The 11,205-nt window shown below is 49.1% G+C and overlaps 4 protein-coding genes across 4 annotated transcripts; 1 reads left to right on the plus strand and 3 right to left on the minus strand.

The window, feature by feature from the left end:
* Nucleotides 1-967, plus strand: EJ05DRAFT_70002 (dUTP diphosphatase). Its single transcript, XM_033749901.1, has 3 exons — nt 1-169; nt 327-640; nt 747-967. The coding sequence occupies exons 1-3, from the start codon at nt 76-78 to the stop codon at nt 861-863; spliced, it is 525 nt and encodes a 174-aa protein (XP_033599061.1). The 5' UTR covers nt 1-75; the 3' UTR covers nt 864-967.
* A 219-nt stretch (nt 968-1,186) lies between these two features.
* On the minus strand, nt 1,187-2,646 carry EJ05DRAFT_502108 (Ribokinase-like protein; the record flags this gene model as incomplete). Its single annotated transcript, XM_033747204.1, has 5 exons — nt 1,187-2,031; nt 2,099-2,314; nt 2,399-2,478; nt 2,534-2,544; nt 2,596-2,646. 5 exons carry the CDS (start codon nt 2,644-2,646, stop codon nt 1,187-1,189), a joined length of 1,203 nt encoding a protein of 400 aa, XP_033599062.1.
* A 407-nt stretch (nt 2,647-3,053) lies between these two features.
* On the minus strand, nt 3,054-6,855 carry EJ05DRAFT_502109 (uncharacterized protein; the record flags this gene model as incomplete). The annotated part of the gene is made up of 5 exons (XM_033747205.1): nt 3,054-3,071; nt 3,129-3,418; nt 3,473-3,902; nt 3,952-4,059; nt 4,675-6,855. The coding sequence occupies 5 exons, from the start codon at nt 6,853-6,855 to the stop codon at nt 3,054-3,056; spliced, it is 3,027 nt and encodes a 1,008-aa protein (XP_033599063.1).
* A 706-nt stretch (nt 6,856-7,561) lies between these two features.
* On the minus strand, nt 7,562-10,592 carry EJ05DRAFT_477725 (uncharacterized protein). The gene has a single exon (XM_033744301.1). It carries the CDS (start codon nt 10,353-10,355, stop codon nt 7,836-7,838), a length of 2,520 nt encoding a protein of 839 aa, XP_033599064.1. The 5' UTR covers nt 10,356-10,592; the 3' UTR covers nt 7,562-7,835.
* Between the last annotated feature and the right edge of the window lie 613 nt (nt 10,593-11,205).

Raw genomic sequence — 11,205 nt, forward strand, 5'->3', positions numbered from 1 at the left:
CTCTTCTCTTCTCCCCTCTTCTCTTCTCCCCTCTTCTCTTCTCCCCTCTTCCTCCCCCTCTTTCCTCCCCACACAATGGCCGCCGCCGCCGACGACAGCGCAACGCCCCTCCCCAGCACCACCACCACCCACGAACCACCCAGTCTGCCCACTTCGCCGCATGCAAAACGCACCCGCGTCATTGACGATATGGGGATTGGTATGTTGCTATGCCCTGTGGAAACAGCAAACTCCCTCCCTCCCTCCCCCCTCAATATCCCCCTCCCCAAAAACAACCACATCTAACCCCCCTCCAGCCCCCCCAACCCTCGAAGTAAAACTCCTCTCCCCGCACGCCCGCGCACCAACCCGCGGCTCCCCGCACGCCGCAGGCCACGACCTCTACAGCGCCCGCACGACCACCATCCCGCCCTGGAGCCGCGCGCTCATCGCCACGGACATTGCCATCAGCGTGCCGGCAGGCACGTATGGGCGGGTAGCGCCGCGGTCCGGGCTGGCGGTCAAGCATGGGATTGATACGTTGGCCGGGGTGATTGATGCTGATTACCGGGGGCCGGTGGGGGTGGTGTTGGTTAATTTGAGTGGGGAGGGGTTTGTGGTGAGGGTTGGGGAGAGGGTGGCGCAGTTGGTTGTTGAGAAGGTATGTTGTTTTCTGGGTTTGGGTTTGTGGGGGGAGAGGGAAGGGGGGGATAGGGGGTGAGAAGGGGGTGTTTGGTGATGTTTGCTGATTGTTTGTGTGGCTGCAGATTGTTATGCCTGAGGTTGTGGTTGTCGAGGCGCTTTCTGAGACGGTTAGGGGTGCGGGTGGGTTTGGGAGTACGGGGGGGTTTGCGGGTGATGGGGCTGGGGTTGGGGCTGCTTAGATGTGTTTACTGGGGAAAAAGGAGGATGTAGGATATGGTGGTTTGGACGAGTGGTGGTCGGCGCATAGGATGGGATGCGGAAAGAGAACGTTGGCTTCTGTCGCGCTTCATTCACGCCACGAATGACCACGAGCGAAGAGCGTCGTCGATGCTACTACTAGAACTACTACGACTACGACTACGACTACGACTACGACCACTGATGCAATGCATGCGTCTAATCTACAGAAGTGTCTATCTTGTATGCTCATGCGTGGACCTGACGATATCTATCGCTTGGTGCTTCTCCAGCATATACAGTACAACCCCCCTTTTTCACATCTCTACCCCTGTCCTCCTCCAACACCCACATCAGCATCGAAATCAACATCAACATCCACCGCCCTCGCCCGAAACCTCTCCACACCCGGCGGCACCCTCAAATCCTCCACATTCCTCACCACCTTCACCTCCGCCGCCCGCGTCCTCGCCAAATGCCTCGCCCTCTCCACCCCCTCTCCCTCCCCATTATCCCCATCCCCTTTCCCACCACCACCACCACCCCTTTCCCCCTCCCTCCCCTCCCACCCCCTCACCCCAACAGCAGTCTTCCCCAACACCGCCCCCATACTAGCACAAACCCGCTCACACGCCCTCGCAAGCGGCAATCCCTCCCCAGACCGCACCTCATCCCCGCTCTTCCAGCTCCGCACCCGCAACAAGCCTGCCTCCGCAACCGCCTCGCGCAGTCGCGCCACCGCAAGCGCGGCAAACATGTCCCCCGTGCCAGAGAAGAAGATTGGGTATGCCGGCACGTCGATGCGGAAGAGGCGGGGTTTGTGCGAGGTCGTGGAGGTGGAGCCGATGATTGTTAGGGTTTGTTGTTGTGCTTCTTCTTCTTCTTCTTCTTTTTTTTCTTCTCCGGGTTCTGCGTCTGTGGTTTTGTATGTGCTGGTATGATCAAGCCGCAACGACGTAATGACTACATGCGGCACGCCATGCACGCGATGCAGAACGTGCACGGCGCGCGCGAGAGAGGACAGGTCGGTTATCTTGGTGTCGGAGAGGAGTTCAGCTTCGAACTGGTTGGGCAGGATGAGGTCTGCGGAGGGGAGGAGGGCTTTGTAGGCTGGGACGCAGGCTTTGGGGACGTATAGTCGGCCTTGGTCGCCCATGACTGGGTCGAGGACTATGCAGAAAGCAGGTTAGATTGGTTATGTGTTTCCAGGAAGGGAGGAAATGAATAGACGGCATACCCCAGAAGAACCCACCTGGCCGGCGCGCGCCGAGAAGTCTCAGATCCCGTGCTATCTTCCCGACTGCAGCGACGGCATCGGCACTGGGTATGTAGCCGCTCAGCAGGACGTCGAAGGCGTCGTTGAGGCCTGATTGCGCGAGGCCGGCGTACAGGTCGAGGATCTCGTCGGCTGTGGCTTTGCGGCCTTTGAATTGCTTGTAGCCTGTGTGGTTGCCTGTAGTAGTGCGGCGCACGCTGGGTCAGGAGCTGTCTTTTTTCTATGGTTTGTTTTGGGGGGGGGAAAGGGGGTGTATTGTACTGTAGTGCACGGTGTTGATGGCGGTGACTTCGCAGCCCAGCGATTGCATGACGAATGTCGCCATTGTGTTTCCGACGTAGCTGGGTTGGGTGGTCAATGAGGGTCAAGATTTCTGGGACAAGGAGTTGGACTCACCCGTAGGCTACCTGCGCAGGTCAGTATGCGTAGCGACGGAAGGGCAGCTCGCGCGTTCTTACATGACTGGCTATGGCTAGGACGCTGGTTTCGGGGACGCCTGGGCTGGACATGGCTGGACAAAGTCCAATGCTCAATTGATCGTTGAGAGAGGAGAGCGGTCACGAACAAGACAGACAGAAGAAATGATGTGGACGGCGGAACGTGTGTGCAGGAATAAAGCTAACATTATCTGATCAATCATTTGACTCGTGTGACGTGACGTTGGTGGGGTCGTTGAGGTTGTATGGATCTTGGTGCCCCGCGCTAGTCTTATGACTGCGAGCGATGGGTTGGGTTGGAGGATACTATATATCTCCAATGACAAAAATGAGGCTAAAGTCCTGCGTCTCTCACCACTATCGCCATCGCTAGGTCATATCTGGGGCTGCTGCAGACGACCAAGGATTGTATCAAAGGCCGGACGGTCATCGTTCTAGACTTGCACGAAGCCTCATTGGCCGAGTCGACCATTGATCCCTCATTCATCATCGCCAATCTACACAAAGTTTGTTAGCCAAGGATCAGGAGCAGGTCCACAGGTCGTGAAGCGTACCTTTGGCGCAAGATAGAATCTTAGATAGCTGTTGCTGGCCAGACCGTATTCTACTAGAAGTGGGACTTCGTTTGACAGGCACAGTTTCACCTGCCCCGACAAGCCACTGGCTTTGCAGAAGTTCACCAGGTATTTGAGAGAGAATGTGAGCGCGACAGGCTCAGTCAGGTCAATCTCAACGTTGTTCTCGGGCTTGTCCACGTTGGTGTGCGACCGGAGCGTTACGGAGCCTGAGCCGATATCACCATTACATGAAAACTTCACACCCTCCTTGGTGCACTCAATCGCGACTGCGTGGTGATATCAGCAGTCATTCTTGCCCGTTCATCGACTTATACACGTACCAGACTCCGACAAAGCCATCAGATCTCTGCAAATCTTCTGGAACTCCGCCGACGGCATCGAGATGTTCGCGGCGTACTCAGTCTCCGGAATGCCGAGATGCTCTTGATCAATGTCCATAAGCTTAATATCATACTCGCTCAGCCGATCAGAGTCGGCGCTCTCAAACACCAAATTGACAACATCGGGCGCGTCTTCAGCCTTTAGTGTCAGGATGTCTTCGCTGTTCGCGCATCGAAGCACTTTTTGGAGAGACGTCAGGTTGATACCCAGGGCTATGTTGCGGTCGCACCGGAAAGGGGAGAAGCTCTCGGATTTGAGCATCATCGACACGAGTGCGACGTGCGAATTGTCCATGGCCTGCAGCGCTATCCCGCTATCATTACAGTCGAAGTTACAGTCTTGTACGAGGTCTTTGATGGCATCGACAACCTGTGACCTGTCAGCGTAGGTCTAAATGCTCGCTGTCGGTATGGCTGACCTTTTTCAGCAGGTTGGCCTGCTCTAGTCTTGCTTCAAGCACTGCATGGTGGTCAGACGTGGATGCGGAGCCAAGTGACAGGACATACTCTTGATTACTTTTCAGTGGCTAAATTGATTAGAAGTCTGCGTATGAAGTTGTGGGTGTAGAACAGACAGTGGAATTTGGGAAGAAATGACGAACCAGGAAGTGTGGGGTGCTTGCAGCGAGCGCGCTGCGGAAGACGCGACGCGATTGTTCAATTAGACGTGAAATCACGCTAAACCTCAATGGGGTTAAACTACTGCACCGTATTCTGGGAATTAGTTAAACATACTATTCACTTGTTCCATCGCTAGCTTGATCAAGAGAATTGAATCAGAGTGCCTTTGAGAAGAGCTAGATTTCTTCACAGTTGCACAGACACGAATGTACGAGAGTACTGACAGTCAGATACAATTTTCATTTGCAACTCCCTTACCCTGGAATGCTCCTATGTCAGGCTTATCGGAGAGTAATGGTTTCGATCTGCCGCTCGAGACGTTTGATGCCCAGTTTAAAGCTATGTTTCTCTTTCGTGGAGTCATAGACAGCTTCGCCATCCATCACAGAGGCAATGTAGATAGGTCCCACGACATTGTAAAATCCGTCCCCAAGCGGCCTTAGTATCATGGGCATAGAACAGCCATAGATTATCCAGGCCTCATCTACGATATCATCTGGCAAACAGCAGACTAAAGTCACGTTCTCGGCAATGCCAAGCGCGTGGCTTTGGAGAAGCACGATCCGGCCGGTCAAAATGTCTGATCTGCACATGTAAACATACATGAGCCGCACTCCGCCATTGAAACTCTCCTTGTCGAAACTACCGTCCTGGTCAGCGGCCAGGAGATACTCCTGCAAGTTATCCATATCCGTACCACGAAGACTGGCCTCTCTGAGGCGGTCACGGAACGCCTGAAACGCAACAGCGAAATCACCTCGATACATTCGGAAATAGGCTTTCTCGTCCTCGAAAGACTTTTCTTTGTATTCGGTCGAGGACCGATACATGAGCGTATACAGCCATTGCGCTGTTCCAAGGATCAGATCGCCTCCAGGAGACAGTGCGTCTAGATGATCAAATATGTCAAGGATCTTTTGTGCTCTTCCATTCACTGGCGGATAGGCGAACCGGAGTCCGTCGAGTTTGATTGCTCGAACCCGCATACACCATTCGTCATCTTTGAGAAAGCGATCTCGACCCAGAGGACAAGGCCTCGGGCCTGAAGCTTCATGCCGAAATGGTTCGAATTTGGACTTAGTGAGTAGCCCGTCCATCCAATTCGGAATCCAAGTCGGCAGAAAAGATTGATAAAGAGAGCCATTAGAACCGCGCCACTGGACCTGGTCCGAACAGCGTCGTACATATGGGAGGTACTCGACATAGTTGTGTTTCTTGCAGCGATCTAGAGCGTATCTGAAAGTTCTTGCTATAGTCCAGTCATAGTCCCCATCGGCAAGAAGAGGATCGATGTCGTGCGCCAGCCCATACAATGCAAAAATACGGTCTCTTGGGTCAGATGTATGAAGTTTGCCCAGTTCGAGAACCAGATTCAGGAGACTTCCTATATATGGAATCGGTCCACCCTTTGAATCGGCCACGGCAGCTGCTTTCATCCAATCTCGGTAGTCGCGCCTGTACGAGATGAAACTTTTAGAGGGTATCGCAAGACTCACAATGTGTTTCAACTTCTTCTCCCATCTGCTATTCAAAGCATGTCGCTCAGGATCCTTCGTCGGACTCACATACTCCGTTTTCACCTCTGCAAGTGCATGTTGAAAAGTGAATAAACCTGTTCCCGTTATGATAGTGCTCTGACAATGCACAACGACATGATTCGCCATTAACAGCTCTTGCTGGGTCCATAACCGAGTCCAATAATCGTCGGCCATAATGCCATCCAGAGGATTCCATAGAGATGGATCGTGTCCTAGCAGTACATGAGCATTCTTTGCAAGGGTTGCCATAGTGATCTCTATTTCTTCCTCCTGTTCTGCAATCGCCTCGAATTGGGCCAGATGCTTGACACATGGCTCCATGGGGTCAAGAAATTGGTCTATCCAGACCCTGACCCATTGAGCTTGTGTGTATATGCATTTTGTCATACCAACGTACATTTTTCTCTCGTCGCTGTCTCGTTGGTTGATGCACAAGTCGCGGATCCATAGCCGAATTGGTTTCTCCTCGTCTCTAATGTCACGGAGGGCTTTCAGGGTATTGGGAGCAACCCCTGACCAGTGATGCCCAGCCGATTCGTTGCTACAGCCAAGTAGGACTCTTTCGCTAGACTTTCCGGCCATATATGACACAGCGTCAAATATCGGTTCTGTGTTCAGGGATACGACGATCAAGTGACCCTCCAGAGGCATATCACGTTTTCCAGGGGCCAATTCTAGTAGGCGAATATCTTTTGCCCTGACATTGATCGGTGAGTACCGAAGCTGCAGGTTCTCTTTCAAACCATCAAGATTCTGTCGACCAAGGTCCTCGTATGAGCGCCACATTTCAAAAGGACTCGGCCAGATGTCGATATCTGGGCTTTCATTTTGCCTCAATGTGACCATTCTTCTCCTAAAACCGCCTATAAAAATTTCCTCCATCAATCGCTGACCCGCGGCATCAGCAGGAGTAAGCATGGGTTCTCTTATAGCACAGGCATGAGCCATGAACTTGTGCACTGCAGCTTCAAATACTCGAACGCCTGCCTTCTCGCGTGGCGCATCCGACGTCCAGATCAGATTCTCGTATATAGTCGCCGCGTCGTCAATTATCTGTTGGCGCCCTTGTTGTGAGTCGAAGAATTCCTGGTAGTCAATGTTCCCCTGTCCTGGCCTCTTCGGACTGCAAACACTTTGCCTCGCCCGGTCATGTGCTTCATCCATCTCCTCGTGGGAATATACACAACTTATAGGGATATCCGTAATAGCCTCTTCAGATCTAGAATTTGACGAATACAATAATACGATTATGCAGCCGGTACCACTATTTTCTAAGATACCCTGCCTGTTAGGACAAGTGAGATGAAAGTTATACATATACGGGTTCTATCCATTTTTCAGCTCTCGACAAGGCCGCACCCGAGCACCCGAGCCCCACTCGCTATATATGCAACTGACCGTTTTGAGTGGGCCAAGAAACAATGCTAGGATTAGTGACATGCAACCACAGGCGCCTATCCGTCTGTAACTTTTTCAGCGCAACTCTTGGCACGCGCGGTGTGCGCAACACACCACTTTTTCTCCTATTCTTAAAACTTACCTTTACCCTAATATCTCTAGAAATAGAACTCTAGGAAGTTTTTTAATAATATATAAATATACTTCTATATAGTCTCTTACTTTCTATATAAGAAAATTAATAAAAAAAATAGATTAATTAGTTATTCTAAGAAAAGCTCTATAAAATAAAGTACTAAGGTATATAGTAGAGAAAATAAGAAAATAGAGATTTTCTCTATTATCTATCTCTTTAAGACTCTTTAGTCTTTAAAATAACTTAATAAATATTCTTTAGGTATAACTAAAGGTATATATAATCTTTTAATATCTTTTCTAATTTTAATACTAGAGTTATTAAAGGAAATATAGGTTTTTAAGAATAAGAGAAAAAGTGGTGTATTACGCGCACGACGTGTGCTAAGAGTTGCGCTGAGAAAGTTACGGACGGACACACAGTCCGTACCTGCCAGTTACCAGATTCTTGACCACGCCGAGGCAAATGGCTAAACTTCCGGAGAATCTATTCCCGGATATTATAAGTTCTATCACACTTGCTTCAGAGTGTATGAGAGCCCAGTTGTAGTCATAGCCTTACAAATTTCTTCGGTCGGTGGCAAGATCCCGACTCAAGTCACGGCTGCTAATTACCCAAGCATTGAACTATCCCATAGGGTTACAGTTTCGATTTCATACTCTCTTCCATTCCAAGTATGTCTCGATGAATTTGGGTCGAGCCCAATAACAGCTTCGCCATCCATGACCCCTGCCACATAAACCGGTGCAATGACTTCATAGAACCCCGTTCTGTGCGGTCGCAGTATCATTGGCATCGGGCATCCGAATACAATCCAGATCTCATCACCATTGCCTGCTGTCTGTTGTGAGCCTTTGACGTAGACCTGGTGTGTTAGACCAAGTAGTTGCCTGTATTCCGTGGTCCCGCTGGTTATAATGAGTGTTCCATCATCAAACATGGCGTGATCTGCTAGCGCGGCGAATATGAACTGCGACTCTTTGTCATGATCTGTCAAGTAACCACTTTCCACAGCGTGGTGCACACGCTCGATCATATCGATGTTATCAGACTTGTCTGGATAGTTGCGAAGAAAGTCGAATAATGCCGTCAGTGCTGCGCATAGTGATCCTTCGTAGTTTTCCAGGCCGAAATTTGGAGGTGTTGCCAGTGCTAATTCTGTCAGATCATCTGTTCTATGTGCCTTATTGATCGCATATGCCAGGGTTTCTCTCCACTGTCTATAAACTCCTGTTCGCAGGACGCCGCCTGAGCTCTCGCGAAGGAGAACGTCCAAGATATCGATCCTAAGTGAAGGGTTTGCTGACAGGAAAGAACACGCCAGATCGACGTGGGCTAGGCGATATCCTCGAATACTCAAGGTCAATTTCTCAATTGATACCGGGCTGGGTAGAGGTAGGAGCTCTCCTGATGCAGTATACAGTTCTGGAAGGAAGGACATGTCCAAGTTTACTGTATCCCAGTTTGGAATCCATGATGGTATCATCGCCTTTCTGTAAAACTGTTGGGGAAAAGCATTGTCTAGAGGCTTATGCCCAGCTTTCCTATCGTCTTGAACTTCATGGTCGCGATGCTCGTTGTCGTGAGGCCTCTTCTTATCGAATTTCTTTCCTAGGACTTCGTTCTCGCAAAGCTCGATAACATGGTTTTTGACACGTAGGGCAAATCCCAAAAATGCAAGGCTACACCTCTTTTCAACGAAGAAACTGAGTGCACTGGCAAAGACCTGTGCTGTTGACCATGATGGATCGACATTGATGTCGTTTGGGTTATAGTCTTTCGCAATGCCGAGCAGACCTAACACGCGGTCTTTCGGCTTCGTTACTGCCAGCGGTCGGCAATTTTGGAGATGATAGAGTAGGGAGCCAGGTTGAATTTTGCGCCACCTATTATCCTCTATAGGATCAGGCATCGCTCGCATGTTCCGTACGACGGCGATAGATTTTGCTGGTATCGGCGAATATGCGATGGCGCGAAAAGGGCCATACCATTGCTTGTAGAATGGTTTCGATTCTGTACTGGTCATAAGCCCCCGTTTGACCACAAAAACAGTCTGTAACACAATGAGGCTCTGTCCACTAATCTCTTTGCTTTTACAATGCAACATCAACGACTTGGCGAACACTATCTCCTGCTGAACCCACAGGCGTTCCCAATAATCGTGCGACATTATCTTTTCGATCGGTGACCAAAACGTTGGGTCGTCTCCCAAGTCCACTCTCATCTCATACTTGAGCATATCCCTGGTCAACTTTGTGAGGTATTTGGGGTGTTTGTCAAGCCTCCATGTTTGCGTCCATACTTTCAGCCTTCTAAAACACGGTGCCGTGTCGTCGATTTCAATATCGAGCCAAGCTCTCACACGGGTAGCTGAGGTATAGATCTGTTCCATAAGCTGTAACTGGTCTCGCTTCTCGATTTCATCGGCCTGGTTGATACAGATAGAATCCATCCATATACGGACCGGGAAATCTTCACGTCGTATATCCCGAAGTGCCTTGAAAGAGGTGGGAGAGATTGGTTGCTCCCAATGGGTTTGAGGCCCGCCTTTACCGGAACATGGTAGATAAACACTTTCGGAACGTGACCATTGATAGGAAACGGCATCGAATGCGCCGATATCGTTAATACAGTGGTTGGTAAGAAAGCCCCGAAGAGGATCTCCAGACTTTCCTGGAAGGACTTCCAGCAGACGCGTCCACATCTGAGCATTCTCAAGAGGTTCATAATATATCTCTAGTTCCTCGTTATAAGGTACTTTAGTCTTAGGGATGACTTCCACCACTGTCTCTGTAATCTCTCTCTCCTCCTCTTCCAAATCCTTCAATATCTCGACGTTACTGTCAATATTTCTACGTGCGATTGACTTAGTCTCAGCTAGTCTCGGACCAGGCTCCTTGAGTTGAATGCTCATATGTCTCCTGAGGTGGTCCTGTTGTGGCAAATGTTTACAATCCCAGTATTCGTCATTAGTAAGCTCTGCGCCTGAGGATGCGTCTTCTTGCTCTTCGTAAAGTCTAGTCAAGGATGAATCATTACCGAGAGAGGCATGGCGAGGCTCACTTAGTGTCGCCGAGGTCGCGAGCGTGGAATCATTCCATTGTGCTTGTCGGGTAGGGTTGTCTCCCATACTTAATAGGTTGCAACAGAAGGGAACAGATACGATAGCTACTCAATGGGGTGATTAACTCTAATGTTTGAAGCAAACTCCGGTTTCGAGACCGCCAGGCTGAGACGATGCGGTTGCTGCTAGTAAGACACTCGCATGCAGGCAATATGAGATCTGGGATTGGGTGCTGTTACATGCGGCTGCAAGAGCTGTCACATTAATCTTTCCTTTCTTGTCATACTGCTGCACAGGTAGGTGTTCAGGGCGTCGTCTAATGCGACAAGCAAGGATTCTGACCATCTGTCATTTGCCTAGAACCTGACTCTCTTGGCATTTTTATTTTTGTGCATTTGTTTTACACACCCCTATTAGATAGTTATTCTACCTCTACTTCTATATAAGAGTATATATATTAGAATATTTATATAAACTTATAAAGTAGAATAAGACGATAAATCCTATAACTTTTTTAACTTACTAATTTATTTTATAATAAGAGAGTTTAATTACTTAGAACAGAGAAAGAAGATAGTTTCTAAGAATTAGTAGCGTATTTTTCATATACCCGTCCCACGCACTTAGGAGTTATAACCTCCTAAGTGCTCCCGACTTAAAATATATATATATACTTTAACGGTACTATATAAATAATATATTTAAATATAATAATACTACTATATCTAGAGTCCCTTATACGTACTAAAATAAGAAGGAGAAGATATAATCTACTATTCGTGACTTTTAGAACGCGAAATTTAGATTATTAGCGGCCTTAGCGCGTTATTATTACGTTATTATTATATAATATACGCGTCACGTCTAATATTATAATTATAGGCTTAAAAATAGGCTATAGAAGTGCCTACTATAG

Source organism: Pseudovirgaria hyperparasitica, assembly GCF_010093815.1.
Source record: "Pseudovirgaria hyperparasitica strain CBS 121739 unplaced genomic scaffold EJ05scaffold_11, whole genome shotgun sequence".
In the NCBI taxonomy this organism is placed as follows: Eukaryota; Fungi; Ascomycota; class Dothideomycetes; order Acrospermales; family Acrospermaceae; genus Pseudovirgaria; species Pseudovirgaria hyperparasitica.